General features: G+C 49.1%; 2 protein-coding genes across 2 annotated transcripts; both read left to right on the top strand.

Annotated features, from left to right (window-relative positions):
• Positions 1-412: 412 nt before the first annotated feature.
• Positions 413-5,100, top strand: LOC112891097 (U2 small nuclear ribonucleoprotein B''). Its single transcript, XM_025958024.1, has 10 exons — positions 413-893; positions 1,011-1,073; positions 1,263-1,347; positions 1,435-1,497; positions 1,879-1,954; positions 2,119-2,155; positions 2,973-3,079; positions 3,159-3,228; positions 4,151-4,233; positions 4,680-5,100. The coding sequence occupies exons 1-10, from the start codon at positions 609-611 to the stop codon at positions 4,726-4,728; spliced, it is 918 nt and encodes a 305-aa protein (XP_025813809.1). The 5' UTR covers positions 413-608; the 3' UTR covers positions 4,729-5,100.
• A 3,074-nt stretch (positions 5,101-8,174) lies between these two features.
• On the top strand, positions 8,175-9,933 carry LOC112888409 (protein IRX15-LIKE-like). Its single transcript, XM_025954617.1, has 2 exons — positions 8,175-9,332; positions 9,485-9,933. The coding sequence occupies exons 1-2, from the start codon at positions 8,599-8,601 to the stop codon at positions 9,753-9,755; spliced, it is 1,005 nt and encodes a 334-aa protein (XP_025810402.1). The 5' UTR covers positions 8,175-8,598; the 3' UTR covers positions 9,756-9,933.
• Positions 9,934-18,047: the final 8,114 nt, after the last annotated feature.

The following is an 18,047-nucleotide window of genomic DNA, read 5'->3' as shown; positions in this document are numbered from 1 at the left end:
TGTCATATTTATTGGCTTATTGCTACCAACTTAAGTGATGATAAGTGTTGATAGATGCAACTTCATTTCGTCTAGTATCTACTATTTTCATCTCATGTAATGTTACATACACTTTTATATTTTTTTAAAAAAATATACTCCCTCCGTTCCAAACTATAATTTGTTTTGGAATTTCTTGGTGCATAGATTTTGTTATATATATAGATATAGTGTATATCTATATACATAGTAAAATTATACATAAAAATTATCAAAATTAATTATAATTTAGAACGGAAGGAGTAATAAATAAAAATGCGTATCACGAGATATGTATCGACTGACCATTCTGTTGCTCGGCTCTCAGTTATTGGGGAAAAAAGGAGTTTCGAATTCAAACCCACGCAGTGCAGATTTTAACGAATTATTGGAAATTTCCAGGCCAGAGTTTCCAAATCCGGACTCCAAACATCCCCTTCCCAATTCCCGTCGGCCGCACCCGCACCGCCGCACGGCCGGAAATCACCGAATCGCGTCGGCCACTCGGCACTTCGCCACCCACCGCCGGCGCCGCGCCAGCCTGCAGCCACCGCCTGCCCGACCCCCCGCTCTCCGCGCACGCACGCCGCATGGCCGCCTCGTACTTCAACCACTCCTCCTACCCGCCGGCGCCGCCTCCTCCGCCGGGGACCTCCCCGTACGGCGCGTACCGTCACGCCTACCAGCCGGCGCCCCCCACCGCTTACGGCGCCTACTACGACCGCGCGGAGCAGGCCCTCCCGCCGCGGGACGAGCTCCGTACCCTCTTCATCGCTGGCCTACCCGCCGACGCCAAGCCTCGCGAGGTCTACAACCTCTTCCGCGACTTCCCTGGATACGTCTCCTCCCATCTCCGCTCCGGAAAATCCTCCCAGGTTCTCCCCTCCCCTTACTCCAACCCCTCGGTATGCTCCACCGCTAGGGCTTTCACTCGTGGCTGTTCCTTTTTCGAAGGCTATATTTAACCTAATCGATCTGTTTCTGTGTTGCAGGCATATGCATTTGCTGTATTTGCTGATCAACCATCTGCCTTAGCTGCCTTGAGTGCCACAAATGTAAGAGTTCCACACGACATTGTTGAGCAATATGCCAGCCACACTCATTGCAGCTAAATTACCATTACCACATGATTTTCTATTCATCATGCTTCCAAAGTGATTCTTTCCGTGTCAGAAGTCTTGGCAGCAAGTGATTTGTTTATATGAAGTTACCAGCAATATTATCGACCTTTTTTTTTGCCGCAGGGAATGGTATTTGACCTTGAGAAGAATTGCTCTCTTCATGTGGACCTCGCAAAATCCAATTCTAGATCAAAGCGCTTGAGATCAGGTAGCCTTCAGTTCCAGGACATCTTCCTTCTCTACTAATGTGGTTCCACATTGATGCTGATTGCTGACACACTTTTGATGTCATCAGATGATGCTTCACCTTATTCTCCCGAGAAAAGAACTAAGAGACCAATGGGATTTCCTGATTCAGGTATCATTCATGTAGCTTTTCAGACTGTATGTCATGAAAGAAAACCACCAGTGTTTCCACACCTTGTTGATCTATGCATGATGAGGTAGTGCTTAGAGCTTATGGTAGCTCCACTACAATCACTTGAACCATGCATAGGCTGTTGCAAATCACAGTTCTACTCCCTCCCAGCATCACAGTTAATTTCGAACTGTCAGGGAAACTAGTTTATCTTGAGTTCCTACAGTATATATTCCACTATTTTCTTTGTGTTCATACCCTACTAAATGTGTATATCTGTGACTTCATATCCTCAGTGAAGTGCCTCTTTTACTCACATGGCTGAACATTACTGCGAAGCACTCACCTTGCACATCTTTGGCACACGTTGCGCCCTATCAGGTGCTGGAAGCAATATTTACATATCTGGAATGGGTAATTCTTCACACAGCTTGAGTGGTTATTCTTCTGCACAAAGGTTATGGCACAATACTTGAGCACAGTTTTATCATGTGATTCTGTTGGGGAAATCAGCTTTAAACTACCCGCCAGCTGATAATAGGATGTAGACAATCAATACTATATTGGAGCTATACTTTTAGGAAATATTACAACTCTAATTAGCACTGTTCCATCATGCAGTTACACAAGCCTTGAGTCTAGTGCTTCCTTCAGGAAGGTAAGTTCTAGTCCCACACCTTGTCTCTTGATACAAATATGCAGAGCATGCCTTGTCGTTTTGATATTAAACTTTGAAGCAATGAAACAAGATATTGGATTTAGGGGGTCACTCTCCAGCAGTAGTCCCAAATTAGCTACTTTATTTTTTTTTTGGGGGGGTTGTTCATTCCTTGACGGTTTTATGTGAAAACCTTCAAACCTTTGTGCCATTTTAACAGATAATTCTGGTATTTAAGATGCTAATTGCAAATAATTGCTACAAAGCTTGACATGTTTTGCCAAGTCCTCTCATTATATGAATGGGCGCACTTGTGGTTTGCTTCATTCACAAGACATATGCCATTTTTTCAGAAAAAGAAAAAGAGAAGAAAAAGTCATTTCCTGCATTTATGATACTGTCGATTGTCGTTGTCCTGGCTACTTAGATCTGCAGTCAGAATTTAAGCAACCTATATTCTGTTGTCAACTTAATGATTTCAATTGTATTTTAATTGGTTGTCCACATATACAACATATGTTCGATCATATGTGCAGATGATGAAGAACAAACCATGCTTGATCATATGTCCAGACGATCAGGAACAAAACCTTTGATGTTGGCTTGCCAACTGAACCACATTAAAAACTGAAGTTGTTTAGTGGAATACTGAATAAATCCCATGTCTCTATGAACAAGAACCACGGAGCTTAGGATTTAAGAAACTGAAATGTTTCAACACTGTCAGCTTTTAATCTGTTTCTTCTCGTTTTTGTATGAGATGCTTTATTGAAAGAGGTTCAAGGTTTACGAATTTATGTCGTGCACTTGCCTGCAGGATTCATCCACAATTGCCCCTCAAAATAATCCTCCATGTCCTACTCTTTTTGTTGCGAACCTTGGTCCAGCTTGTTCAGAGCAAGAGCTCATAGATGTTTTCTCGAGGTATTGCCAATATACCAGCGCTTCATGAGATGGGATTAAGCCTTTAATTTTGTTTTGACAAGCTTATTTGCGTAATTAGTTGCGCGGGATTTGTGAAGCTGAAGATGCAAAACAAGCTTGGAGCTCCAGTTGCATTTGTTGATTTCAAGGTATAATGATTAATGAAAAAAAGTGCTACTCTTCCTGTGTCCCTGATTACTATTTTATTTTATTCTCTATGAAACAGTGATGTGGACTATCATACCGTCTATTCTTAATTTCCAGCCAGGCAGCCATTACATGGGACTAATAGTGGTTTTATTTTTGTTACATGGCTTATGGTGTACATATAGGGTTCATGATATTATAATGGTTGAGCTTTCAGTTCATGCCAAACCTAGAAGCTTTAGTTAGAGCTGGCACAAGAATAAACACTTGATTTCATCACTAGGCAGATATTGTGAGACATCAATGCCCTATAAATTGAGCCAAGGAGTCGTCTTAAAGGTTCAGAGTATCTAATTAGATTCCTTCCTGGTTATACAATCCTGCAGAGATTCTCTCTCTTTAATCTTTTGAATTGGAACTGAGGAAATGCAGCTATGCCTTTGTAAATGAGTGAAGAGGGTTATGGAAGGAAAACATGTATCTACTTATCATATAGTACTAAATTTCAATTATGTCAGTTTGGTATGTTAAGAAACAAGATGAATTCAATCAATTAAGGTTGTGTTAATTGTCCTTTAAACAACTTATATGCTTTCAGGTTTACTTTAGTGTTATTTCTGTGTATATGTGATTTTGATCTGTTGCTCCAAATGCAGCTGCCAATACAGTGCCCCATTGAGTACTGTTATCGTACTGTATGCACAGTCATCAATACAATGCTTTCCTGATGTGATGTCATGAAATAGTGGGTAGCAACTTTAAATAGCTTAAAACTAGCATTTTTGTTCGTTGTGATGCAATGCTGCTTGTTCTCTTGTCACATTTTTTAATTATTTTTGAATTACTCCTTAACTTTTTATTACTGCTATATCTGTGTTTGAACTTCTTCCAAAGTAAACCCTAAACCTATTTTCATGTCTGCAGGATGCGAACAGCTCAACTGAAGCCCTAAATCGTCTCCAAGGAGTTATCCTGTATTCATCACCTGGCGAGGGAATACGCTTAGAGTATCCTACAATTTAGGAATTTAACTTTTTTACTATTATATTTAGCTGCAAATTCTCTTTTCTCAGGGTTTATTTGATTGCAAATCTATATGTAGGGTTAATTTGATTGCTTTAATTATTACCATTTGAGTAGAGCTGGTTACATTACATATTTGTTATGCCTGAACTTTAGCAGCACATCACCAGATCATGTGGAAAACTTTCTGTAGTTTCTAGTCTGATTTTAGTTCATGTTTGTTCAGTCTCACCTCAATTCATGAGAGCTTTGCATTGCAAGTTAACAAATAACAATCATTGTGAGAGTAATTATTGTCTCATTATTTTAACTAGTTGTCTGTAGCCTAATGTTGTTGCATGCTAAAGCTTTTTTAAGAGTAACCATGCATTATCACTACTTTCCATTCATATTTCTTTTACTTTTAATCAAGTTCCTTAACATGTTTTAGATACGCCAAATCCCGGATGGGTCTTCGTAAGCGTGATAAGCGCCCCTAGTGCAGCTGAAAGATGAGCATTTGAATAATGATCAACGTTGTTCACTTATGACTGGTTCTGACACCGAGCCCGCTGACATAGTCATGCAGGGAATGTCTTGCCCATATTTTAGATGCATGGCATGATGTAACTGGGTTTGGTTGTATCACTTAGTATTGTCAGTGCACATCCCCCCCCCCCCCTCCCCTATCCTGTCACTGACCCTCTGCAGATTTTAAGCTAGTAGTGTTGTTATGAATTGAGAGCGCATTTACTCCTTAAGATGGTTATGAGAAATCAATCTTGCAGTACGTTATTTATTGTACTTGTTGATGGATAACAGGATAAGATCTGGCACAGCAATGTAGAAGCGTCAATAAGACAATTACTGTACTGTGAATGGTGTGTGCATTTGTTGTTCACAATCGCTGATGTACTTTGAATGGTTGATCCGGGTGGGGTATGTGCGTATGGCGCTGCATTATAGAAACGTCAATGACTCTACTGTGAATGGTTTTGTGAAAATGAGAAAACATGGTGGGTTTGGCGATCTTCATGATATTTGCCGGCTGTCCTACTTTCTGCACAGAAGTACTGTATATCTAATTGTGATAGTTCTGATGAACTGTACCAGCGCTTTTGTTTCCCTGTCTCTGAAGTTCTGAACAATGATTGTACACACCTTCCATTAACATGAGAGGTGGTGGTCACTGAAAAGGTGCAGACTGTAAACACAAAAAAGTAGCGTGTGATTGCTTCAATAATCCATGGATAAATGCATATCATTTCTATGAAAATATATTTTACCCATGCTCCTTAGCATCTTCTGCATCTGCAAGCCTGTCCTACCAATACCAGAGAGCCTGTTATTGGACATGATAGGACAAAGGCGACCATCTCAACTCCCGGTCGAATTTTAGGCTGTTAGCTGCAGGTCACCAACCGACCCCTTCGCCGTTGCAACAGAACCCCCAACCCTAGGCTACCTGAACTTCCTGTACCTCTAGCGAGTGGTTGAGTTTGACGTTCAGTTTAGTGCAACACAATGGGTTATCAATGTGATTGGCCTGTCCCACTAACTGCACAGCTAGCACGCCCTTCAGAAAAGAAGGGATCAAAATACCAGTACCGTTTGTTTAAATGGAGGAACAAGTACAGAAACCTTTCGGTTTTCTTCAGAATCGTGACACTAATCCAGGTGTTGTTCATAGGAGACACGTCAGGTGTCAATGCTTAGACCTCCGGCTCCAGTACGATGTTTCAATGCAGAGTTCGGAAGCACTAGCGCAGCCAGATCCCAACAGCTCCGTTGGTTGCAGCAACAGGCCAACAGCAATCTGCTAGTGCTCTGTCAGAAAAATGAAACTGGATTATGGGTACATTGAAATGGTGTCGGCTTGCATTCGCCACACTGTTTGCTAGTTCTTGTCGAAACTGACAGCTGACGTTGTTTGGTTTTGCTGTCCAGGTTTTCAGCAATGAGTCCAGAGAGGTAGCTGGCATTTTTATGTTTGGAATACAAGACCAAAATACATTGTCCCCAAATTTGGCCATCAAAGTAACGCATTGGAGCATAACTTGTTCGAATCTAGTTGTATGTTAGCTGAGAACCAGTAATGTACTTTGTTCCTTTTTAAGCGCGAGTGCTTAAGCATCGGTCACGTGTAAGTCTGAGGTTTGCCTCCTCCACACCAGCTGGATGCAATGGAATAAACTTTCTAGTTTCTCCTATCCATTCTCTGAACCCTAAACTGAATTCAAAACATGTCAAAAAGAAAAGGAGCAGTGGCTTGCATACTACTACGATTAAACAAAAGCAAACCATTGCAGGCCTTCCAGAAAGATTCTGATCCTGGGAGCAAGAGCAATCACAGCATCCATGAGCACTGCAGACCTGAAAAGAAGGAAGGACTTCGCTTTCGATGATTCCATGAACTCTTTGACGCCATTATCGACCTGATATTTTATTGTCCGGTGGAGGAGCGGCATCAGATGAGCAAGCTTTCCTTTTCTTTTCACCTCGCAATTGCAAGGGGAGCGGCGAGTGCATGGCGTGGAGATTTGGCGCATGCCAAACATTCTTGGGAAGCCACCTAAAGTTTATGGGCGTCAATGTTAAGAGACCAAGACAGCATGCTTGCTCTCACCTTTCTTCAGATGCACTGCTCGTTTCTTGCTTTTGATGCTTGGTGTTTCTATCATACTCCCTTGGGTCTCAGAAAAGCAACCATATTTGCAGAGCAAGCAGTTCATCAGTCTCCATGGTTTTCATGGATTTGCCCCAAAGAAATGCCTTTTACAATATCATTATTCTATTCAGTCTCCAATATATGTATGTTTTGAAACAATAATATATATGTTTTTTCTATAGGAATTTTGGGGACGACAGTACAAAGATTCTGTGTGATAAGATACGCTGGGTGCTGTACTTTGCTGATGCAAAACGTTGCCCCGTTCTATGCCAGTAAGACAAACCTCTCTGTTGCTAACTGCCGGAGCACCCTCTCTGAGATTAGCTTACAATCGCTTCATTCTCGGTTGCGCAATAGACTAATCCCAGTGGTTCAGAGATCCTCATTAGAAAAAGCGGGGGCAAACGCTTCAGGTTCAGGGCAGCAGCTGCGCTGCATGGGCTCGTCAGTGTGGTGGCAGCTTGTGCTCTCCTTGGCTTCAGCCAGAAATGGCCGGACGTCGATGGATGGGCAGCAGATTGGCGTGTAGGTGTCAGACCCGTGACTTAAATTCTAAGCGTGTTCTGAGAACACCTCCCCATCTAACTCATTTATGGATGGAGATGTGCATCTCTTTTCTTTTTCTCTTTTTTGTTGTCAAGACAACATTTCATGCCACCCAACTTTGGTGTATCTCGAGACATTTCTTGCTGACTTTATCTAAGGAATTAGATGGTAAGTGTTTACGCATCGGTTCATGACTACTCATGCTGACTTTGAGCTTGAAGTTTTTTCATTTCGAAACTGATCGCGCATGCCCTCATATGTTCAGCTAGTTTCTGCAAAGTATCTTCCCAACTACTACTTGATTGTGCTGCTCGACCTGCAGCGTTTAGCCGTTCCCAGGCCGAGCTGGAACTGACATTTGCAGGGGAAAAAAGGTGAGGGGGCCGGCAGGTTTCATCATGTTGTTCTCCCGATCTCGTGCAGAACGGCAGGCAACGATGGCTTTCATGGCTCTCCACATTTCGTCCGTTCAAAGGAGCCTCGACGGCCTAACAACGTGAATTCCCTACATGACAAAAACTCGTACCTTACGTTGACGCAACCGGATTGAACTCCACAGTGGTACTCCTACTACTGAAACAACTCAAACATAAATAGCAGCTAATATTTTAGAACGGACAGACGACAGAGTACTTAAGACTTTAATTCAGATTCTGCTTACCACAAATAATTGTTTTTTGGGCTACTGTACAGTATCACTAGCAAATACTAATTCAGTTTAAGCAACTCGTTTGCTATCTTCATGAACCGGCCTAATCCTCCATGCCGAACGCCAGTGCCGCTCACGAAAACGAAGAGCACCACCCACCGCAAATCCCGGTGGGATTAAACTCCTTTCCCCCTTCAATTCAACCACCCTCCGGACTCCGGACCGAACCCGTCTTCTTCATCTAGCTCCTCCGGTCCTCCCTCCTCCTCCACTTGAGCTGACACTTCATCCATTCCCCATCCCACGCAGCCACCACCACAACCTCCTCCATTCGCTCTCCACTCCCAACTCACTCCCTCTCTATCTCTCTCTCTCTCTCTGGGGGAAGGGGGAGCAGATCGGTCCTATTAAATTCGTCACGCCCACCTGCACGTCGGCTCCACCTCGCCATTGCCTTGCTCCAAGCTCGTGTCTTGGGGTTCGGCAGCCGGGGGAGGGGAGGAGATGAAGGGGCTGAGCGGGGCGAAGCTGCTGGTCGTCCACCCGTCGTCGAATAAATCGCCCGGCGGCGCGGGTTCCCCCGGGGCGGTTCTTGGCGCGCGGCGCCGGGTGTGCGCCGCCGTGTTCCTGGCCTGCTTCGCGTGCGTGTCCCTCGCGACCACGCTGCTGTCGGCGGCGCGGGACCCGGGGGCGGCCGGCGCGTCCGGGAGGGCGTCGGCGGCGTTCGCGGTGCCGGCGAGGGGCGGGGGCGGGGGCGGCGGCGCGGCAGCGGTGGGGACGGGGGAGGGCCTGCCGGGGTACGTGTTCGACGCGCTCGTGCAGTACTCGTCGGCGGGCGGGAACTCGACGGCGAGCATGCCGGGCCCCGACGTGCGCGCAATCGCGGCGGTGCTGAAGCGGCGCGCGCCGTGCAACCTGCTGGTGTTCGGGCTCGGCGGGGAGACGCCGCTGTGGCGGGCGCTCAACCACGGCGGGCGCACCGTGTTCCTCGACGAGAACCAGTACTACGTCTCCCACCTGGAGGGCCGGCACCCGGGGCTGGAGGCCTACGACGTCGCCTACACCACCACTGTCCGCGAGTTCCCCGACCTCCTGGACGCCGCCCGGACGGCCCGCGCCGCCGAGTGTCGCCCCGTCCAGAACCTCCTCTTCTCCGACTGCCGCCTCGCCATCAACGACCTCCCCAACCAGCTCTACGACGTGTCCTGGGACGTCATCCTCGTCGACGGCCCGCGCGGGTAACCCATCCAAGATCCAACTTCTTCCACTATCCCCTTCTCCACCCACACCCAGAAAAAAAAGATCTAATTTTTATCTGCTCCATTTCTAGTTCGAGCTGAACGCAAGCATCTAAATCCGTCCCCAATGTGGTTCGTGCTCGGCGTAACAGGTACACGGCGTCGTCGCCGGGGAGGATGTCGGCGATATTCACGGCGGGGGTGCTGGCGCGGACGCGGGCCGGGGAGGGCGCGACGACCGACGTGCTGGTGCACGACTACGAGCGGGAGGTGGAGCGGGCGTGCTCCAGGGAGTTCCTGTGCGAGGAGAACCGCGTCGCCGAGACCAGCACGCGGTCGCTCGCCCACTTCGTCGTGCGCGGCGGCAGCGCCGTCCGCCGGGACGCCTTCTGCTCCGGCGCCGTAGTAGCGGCCGCCCACTAGTTTTTACTCCGATTACTCCTACTCACCTCTTCTTCTACTTTTTTTTAACCTCTCTCGATGATGGTTGTCGATCATGATGTTGTTTGTCATGTGAGTGAAAAAAAGAGAAAGGTGAAGCCTGTAAAAATTGGTGTGACAAAAAAAATGCAGAGGAATGCGTCTCTGTCCTTGACGAATCCATGGTGCTGGTTCGTTCTCTCTCCTCCCCCCATTCCCTTGCCACGGATTTTCCGCGTTTCCTCGACGCAACTACCAACCGGAACCAGAAAAATTCCTTGAGAAACAAAAACCTACACGTGCAAAGAAATTTGACACTCCCTGAATACCTCGGAACACGACATTCCCAGGTAGTAGAGATTGCAACTGGGGAAGAAACGACCTCCAGTGCTCGCACTTTGCTCTGAATTTTCTGTAAATTTCATAGTAGTCTACTACGCACCATCACAATCCGCTAGAAATGATCACTCTCACTGCCTCGCAGCATCGCATACAACCCCAGTGCCATCACAGGTAGGGAACTCTCAATCGTGTTCAGTGCTCGCAACTGCAATGAAGGAAACATGGAGTGAGCGCCGAATTGGCGGCATTAACATGCTGCCATTTTTGGTTCTCTGCAGATCCTTCATTGACTCGGGGCCTGGCCGCCTGGGCCTCGCTGCCTGCCTGTACACGGCCGACCAGGGCCAGCCCCCACCCGTTCGTGGCCGGATAGCGCGCGGTCTCGTGGGCCGGGACGGGAGGACCGAGGATGGGCGGTGGTGGTGGAGCCTCGCGCCCGTGCCGGCGACTGTTGGCTCGTCGTCTGCTGCCTGCTCTCCCATGGAGATGGAGGCATCGGCGCCGCCTGACGCGACGCAGAGGTTTCTGCCGGCTCGTGCGCGGCACGGCGGTGGAAGAAGACAGCTCCTCCCATCCGCTGCCAGTAGCTCGCGCATCGCGGTTTGATTGGTGCCGTCAGGGAGCGTAGTGCCCTTCACTCCGTGGTCGAACGAACAGCGAAATCTGAGGACGGCCTCGCCTGCTTTTGTGCATCGTGTGGACAAATTAAATTACAGCCTGAGTCTCCTAGTTTCACTTTCACAGTTTCACCGTGTGATTTGGGTCGAGACCTGGGGTCCATGTCGTCCTCTCTGGCTCTCTGCTGACGATGGCGCTCGTCCACTTATGGATCGAAAACAGATACAGAAAAATCAGACACGATCGAACATGGTGTCCAAAAAAATGGATGATAAAGCAACTGTAGCCGATAATAAGATATCCGTCTTCCATCTGGACGGAGGAACAACTGTTCTTACTCTTCTAGTAATGGAAAGTTTAAAGAAGAGAGGTAAACAATACGGAGTATTACAGGAGAGGAGAAAATGCTTGCTGCAGTAGTTAGTTCAACACTCTGCTGTCTCGACGAGATGCAAGGGTACTAATCATCTTTTTCCTCTGCGCCGAAGATGCCCTGACATGCTGAATGCTGTGACACGCAGCCATCGTGCAATATGACAACGAGATTGGCCGACGAGAAAAGAAGAGAATGGTGTAGGGGCGGCAGGCGATGGGGCAACGTTTGTATTGGTATTTGGTAGTGAGGAGATGACGGTACATGATATGCATGCTCAGAACCTCTTCAGCGCGGGGCTGGTCAAGTAGGCATGGAGCTCTCTCCTCTGCAGCGCTGAGGTCGAGCTCCTCATCTTCTACCCCGTCAGCGAGCTTGTGACATCCTGACAAGAATAAATTTGAGCCCACCGGTGGTTCAAGTATAAGTGGTATGGTATATGGTATACGTAGAGCGTTGTTCCACCTTGCTAGTTGAGAGTGAGTCTCATCAATATATAAACTCAAGTGCCAAGTGATTTCAACCTCCGGATTAACCCTTTTACGCAAAGCGAGAACGAAAGCGTAAGCGGGGTTAATGCGAGTGCGTGTTTTACTCAACGTGCGAGTACAACTGAGCCATATTTGGGACTGGGACGTGTGCATGTGCGTGCTAGGGACGCGGATAGTTGGTAGGAGTACGTGTTTTACTCAACGTGCGAGTACAACTAAATTATATTCAGAACTGGGCGTTAAGCCTCGCGACGCGGCCAAGATCTAGGTGAGGCAACAAAGACAAGCGGTTCAGTGCCTGGAGCTGTCTGGTAGCGAAGATTTCGAGACTAAGCATGGCTTATAAGTACCACTATTAATGGCGCACATGACAGTTAATTATAACAAGGTGTTGACTAATCGACCATGTTTAGGCGTGGAGTCGAAAGACGAGCAGTGCGCTAGCTAGGGTTTGCGCGAGAGGCGTAACGTGACGTGGGGTCAGCGAACAGCGGCGTGGTTCGTCAGTGCCTCGATCGCCTGAGCCGACGCGCGACGCTGATGGTGCTCGCTACATGGATGCGAGACGAACAGGAAACTGAACCGAGTCTGATACTCTGATGTGACCACACTGTTCGAGTGGACCGGTGGTGCCACCGTGCACGCACGGCCCATCCTGTTCGTGCACGAGCGGCCAGAGAGAAGGGGAAGCGGCTTCGGTTTGGTTGGGCACGTCGCCGTGCGGCGGAGTCGTGCCACCGACAAGGCACGCCAGATGCGGCGCCACAGTAACTAACAAGGTGTTGACCAAGAGATCAAGAAAAGAACAAGTGGTCACCGATGATGCCACACTCTAGATTTTATGGGGGACATCAATTGGGTCAACGAACAGCAGTAGCGGTTCCATCAGTGTGCTTGAAGAGCATGGATTTCGTCAAAGTTTTTTTCTTTTTTGAGGAAAAAAATCGTCAAAGTTTTGCACGGAATTTGTTCGGAAGCTCTAGGGGACTCTCACCCCCAGCCCAAGCTGACGGGCGATGGCGGCGGCGGCGACCTCTTCGCCGGAAATGTTGGCGAGGGGAGGGGAGGGTGGCCATGCCGTGGACTCGTCTTCCCTGCACATGTGCGGACCGGTCTTGAAAGTTGGAACCGGGTGCGCCGCGTGGCTCAGTCCAGGGGCAGGGCTGTTGCCGCGGACATCCCGTGCGGTCGCGCCGCCGACAAAGCTACGCACGCTCGGTGCGGCGGCGCCGACGATCTACACTGATGGGAATGGGAGGAGGAGCTTCGACAGCTTTCAGCCTTTACTTGTGTGCAACCAAGCTGCTTCTTCGGGCCCAGCCAGAAAGAGAACATGCCCAGCCCAAACTACACTTTCTGGATACCTCATATAAAATCATACTAAATTCCAACGATCAGGCTGGGCTTGCAACTGGACACTTCTTCTTTGCCTCGCGACGCAGATCGGACTTGATTCAGCGCATAAGGGAGTCGTCTTCCTCCTCAAGCTCGCACACCTCAAGCCGTGGTATCCGCCGGCTCAGTAGAGGCACAGGGGGTTTCCCCTTCGCCGGCGAAGACGGCCGGCGACAGAGCAGCCAGAGACGCGTTTGTGGTAGTTCCTCGCCCCCGCTCCACCGTCAGCGGGGCAGCTCTCCGTGCGGCGCCTGGCATGGCAAGTACCTGCGTCTGCATGGTTGCCATGGAAGGTGCCTGTTCAGGTTCAGCGTGGATTATGCGAGCTCTGGAATTCTTTGCTAAGCTCGAACAATGTTCCGTTGAAGCAAACAAATTAAAAAAATATGCACAAATTCTGGGAGTACACTACAAACAATGGCTACGGTGAAGCATTTCATCAGGTAGAAGTTGAACACAAGAGCACAGGTCAATCTTACAAATGCTGGCCCGAACTGAAGAAGACTGCAATGTCCAAGCCGGAACTATACAGTCAGAGGCCTCGTAAATATCATCCCGCGGGCATCCATTGAGCAAAAGACGGCGACAGATCGGCGGCGGCGCGTTAATGATGTGCGCCGGCGAATCTCGCACGCTTCCGGTCAGAAGCAGGCGGGTCTCCTTCGGATTGGAAGAGTGAGGATCTATCGCTGGGGTTTGCGGATCGTGGGAGGCTGATCCATGTGCCTGAACTGGAGGAACGGTGCGGCGGGGGCCGGCGCCGGCGAGTCGTCGAGAGGACGAGAGAACGAACGGCCCATCTAAACGGGGCCCTTCATTTATAAAATTTACAGGAATATAAGGGGTTATGTGTAAATACTTGATCCAGTATTTTCAGAAAACCTTCTAACTTGGATCGCGATTCGAGGTCTGTATGTAAATATTTCTATGCTATATTTTCATAAAACGCCCTCATTTGGATCGTGATTATTAATCGCGATCCAAACTAGGGGGTCATTTGTAAACTATAGTTTCGATATTTTCAGAAAGCCCCTGATCCAGATCGTGAATATAGGGATTAATCTTCAGGCTGCCGCTCGAGGAGAGAGCCGTCCCGGCGTGGCCGCGAGTCGCCGCCGCTCTCGTCGCATTGCGCGGCGGTGCTGGCGATGATATCCTTATGCCTGTAGTGGAGACACCAGTCGAGGCTATGCGAGGATATCGGCGGGGGCGCGCGGCGGCGTGCCGCGCCGGAGCGTCTCATTGCTGTACGCGATGGCGCTCGCCACGGCCTCTGCGCGCCCACGGGCCGTGTCGTCGACGGCGCCCCCGCGTGGTGGCGGCGACTCCTCGGCGGCCCTGGCCTTCCTCAGCCGCTTCGAGATCCTCCGCAGGCATCTTCCCCACCACGTCGCCCTTGGGTGCCATGCTCGCCGCATGCGCAGTCATCTCTCGGGTTCTTGGACGCGCGCACCAGGGTCCAGGGCTTTGCTGGAGCTCCACAGCAGCGTCCCGGCGCCGAAGCACAGCGGCGAGGTGGTGGCGCTCTGCCGCCGGGACGTGAAGAAGTTGAAGTGGCCCGAGCTCGACGAGGAGGTGGCCACGCGCCGATGGGAAGGAGCCCGGACAGGCTCCCTGATTAGCTCCGCCCGCGCTGAACGCCGAGGACGACGGGCGGTCAGGCTCGGAGGAGAGGAGGATGCAGCAGTCGCGGCCGTGGTCACGCAGCGGCAGGCCCCGCCATCGTCGCGCCCACGGCGTAAGCGAACAGCCAATTCATGGCAGCGAGTGCTCGTAGGAAGGGGACAACCGAATTGGAATGGAATTTGAGTTTTGCCGCCTGCATGCCATTGTTCATCCTATGGTGGCATCGATCATATTTATGTTCACGTCGTGATCATCCACGGCATCGTCATCTTGGAGATGGCAAGCCTAAACGGCTAATTGGTGTTCTTGTGCATATGGAAGGCTCCGCCCAATTTTATGCAACGGTTGCCTCTTTTCTGACTGTCATAGTGTCATTCGATAGCAGGCTCGCGCCAAGAGCCCATTTCTGTTCTCTTTTATCCAGCAAGCATGAAAGCGCACCGATTAGCAAGCATTAGGGTAATCTCTAGGATTAATTCCTTAAAAACCATTATGATAAACATCTAAACTCTAATCCTACACTACTAGAAAACGGTTTTTAGGCCCGGGTAAAAAAGTATTTTTAGGACGGTGCGATACCCATCCCTAATTCTCGCAGCTACAAATGCTATTTGCAAGGGCGGGTAAGACGACCATCCCTGAAAACCCATTTCTAGGGGCGGGTCACCCCCTCAGAAATCCATTTCCAGGGGCGGGTCACTCCCTCACCCACCCCTGGAAAAGATAAAAAGAAAAGCAAAAGAGCACCACGGTCCGCACCGTTCCGGCTGGTACAACGCCCACGGGTCCAAACGACGAGCGCGGGGCCCGCCCCAAGGGCGGTGTTGCGGCTAGGTCTCAGCGGAGGAGGACGCCTGCACGGAGCCCGGGCATGCGGAAGGTGGATGCGGGGACGAAGCGCGCCCCTGGACGGAGTTGCAGAGGACGCCGAGCAGGGGCGGCGCGCAATGGAGCTCTCGAAACCCCCAAGCTCCGCCGCCCCCCGCCTCGCCGCGGCCTTTTCCAGAACACCTCGCGCGCGATGGCCAACGTTGGCGCGACTACTGAGGTGGAGGCTGTCCGCGCGGAGGCTGCGGAGATTATACTCGCCGACCATGACGGCGACATGGAAGCGTCGCTCGGCCGCGCCCGTGACCTTGCGCTCATGCACCCGAGCTCAGTGGTCGCACACCGCCTCCTGGGCGAGCTTCAATACGCCACCGCCATGCTCGCGGCCCACAGCGAGGGCAGCTCGAAGGATCACCTTTCCATGGCGGCGCTGCACCTCCGTGTCGCCCTGAAAATGCTCACCACGGCGTGGCGCCTCGCCCCAGACTGCACGACGTCGGCCCTCCCTTCTCTTTCCCCACCGTCCTCCCTTCTCTTTCCCCACCTGTTCTTAAAAATATTTTTCTATTTTATTCTAAAAATTTATTTAAATCTTTAAATATAGAAGAACAAATTAAAAAAGTGAAACTTCTACACTGTAATTATTGTGAACTATAGATACAGAAAAAATATACCAAATATATTTCAGTGTATATAAAGGGTTAAAATCGTGGAAACTTGAAAATATAACTTGAGTTGTATGAAATACTATATAGTTATAACTGTATGTATAGAGCACAACTAGTAAATGATCTTGTGATTCTAAATGATCTTAGATAAATAAGTGTTCGCCTACACGGGCTACACGGCTGTGTACACAGCATGTAAATGTTACTCGATGGGTAGACATGCAGTTTAGGCCATAAACGGTATATTTACACGTTACACGGTATTACATGGGTTACACGGTGTGTACACGGGCTAAACGGGCTACACGGCACGGAAAAAAATATTCTAAACGGGCGAGTAGCATAGCATGCCGTTTAGAGTAAGTAGCGTACTATTTAGGATAGAGAACACATCGCTTAAAGGTCTTGTTTAAAGATTTAATTTTAATTCACGCAAAAGTGAATGCAAAACTCTCCTATAGTCATTCTCACTTGAAATTATTTTTTAACTTGTCATTATTATTGTTAGTTTTTAGCATATATAAATGTTACTGTACTTATATTTGTCAATATGGTACAAAACGTGTAATCTGTGTAATACCGTGTACACAGCGTGTACATGGTCTACACGCTACACGGACCCACACCGACCGTTTAGCGTTTACTGTTTAGGTGAACATTAGTATAAAATATAAAATTTTAGATCTTACCACTACAATTTGATGTGGAACTAATCTACATATGAGGTTGTTTGAAAACAAATCAAAACTAGTAGATTTTGAAACTAGAGAACTTATAATAATTTTTGGACTACTAATAATCTTAAATAAAAAAGGTTATCAACTATAAAATTGTATATCTCGTTATATAAAATTTTCTTCATCCAAAATTATATGAAAAAATTATTCATCCGAGATCTTATGAAAAAGTTATGATTCTTTTTGCGTAACATTTATAGAGGCGGATAATGTCATGACATCCGTCCCTTATTTTTAGAAGCGGGTGACGCCATCACCCATCCCACACCATTTTCAGGGTGGGTGATGACGTCACCAGTTCCCTAAAAATGGCATCACCCGCCCATTAAAATGGTAGATATTTTTAGGGGCGAGTAAGACCATCACCCGTCCTAGAAATGCATTTTCAAGGATGGTAGGTTGTCACAGTACTCCGCTTCTTTTATAGCTACAGATAGCAATGGATTATATTTTGACCCACAAAATCTAGCTATGATTTCGTGCCTTTCCCAGTTGTCTCTTCGATGCAAAATTCTCGACACTGCTTCCTGGAACGCCGATTTCTTCAGATCTGTACAGTGATGAAGTGACGCCCGATCATCTCCTCGTCCCCGTCGAAGATTTTCCGGAACTCCATCTCGTCGAAGCTGCCGGGCTTTTCCAACTCGTCGGCCGCCAGATCACTTGGGGACGACGACGCTGCAGTTTTTGCTGCCTTCACCGACTCGCCACGGCACTCTGCACGGATGTGTTGAGAGCGAATGCATTAGACATTGGCGTGCATCATAATTTTATGACAGCCCAGGCACCAGATTGTGCCGCGCGGCTAGCGAGAAACCTACTGTCATTGGCGTCGCGGCCGTGATGCGGCGACTCCTCGCCGTCGCCGTGCGCGACGACGCTCGCGGTGCTTGGTGAGGGCGGCCGCGGCGGTGGGGTCTGCGAGTACGTGCGCTCGTGGCAGTGCGCGGCGGCGCTGGCGATGATCTCCTCCTGCCTGTCGTGGAGCCAGTCGTCGAGGCTAGGCGAGGGCGGCGGCTGGGCCGGCGCCGCGCCGCGCCGTAGCGTGTCCTTGCAGTACGAGATGGCGCGCGCCACGGACTCGGCCCTCTCACGGGCGGTGTCATCAACGGCGCACCTGGGTGACGGTGGCGACCCCTTATTGGGGTTCCTGGCCTTCCTCAGCCGCCTCGAAATCTTCCGCAGGTACCTCCCCACCACGTCGCCCTTGGCAGCCG

Source organism: Panicum hallii, chromosome 4, assembly GCF_002211085.1.
Source record: "Panicum hallii strain FIL2 chromosome 4, PHallii_v3.1, whole genome shotgun sequence".
Classification (NCBI taxonomy): Eukaryota; Viridiplantae; Streptophyta; class Magnoliopsida; order Poales; family Poaceae; genus Panicum; species Panicum hallii.
The sequence above is the reverse complement of the archived record's forward strand: the minus strand, read 5'-3'. Positions and strand labels throughout refer to the sequence as shown.

Excerpts from the sequence above, each read along its gene's own strand:
- LOC112888409 (XM_025954617.1), top strand. The coding sequence starts at position 8,599 with ATGAAGGGGCTGAGCGGGGCGAAGCTGCTGGTCGTCCACCCGTCGTCG. Across the intron at positions 9,333-9,484 it reads CTCGTCGACGGCCCGCGCGG|GTACACGGCGTCGTCGCCGG; the intron begins GTAACCCATCCA and ends TCGGCGTAACAG.
- LOC112891097 (XM_025958024.1), top strand. The coding sequence starts at position 609 with ATGGCCGCCTCGTACTTCAACCACTCCTCCTACCCGCCGGCGCCGCCT. Across the intron at positions 894-1,010 it reads GCTCCGGAAAATCCTCCCAG|GCATATGCATTTGCTGTATT; the intron begins GTTCTCCCCTCC and ends TCTGTGTTGCAG. Across the intron at positions 3,080-3,158 it reads CTCATAGATGTTTTCTCGAG|TTGCGCGGGATTTGTGAAGC; the intron begins GTATTGCCAATA and ends TTGCGTAATTAG.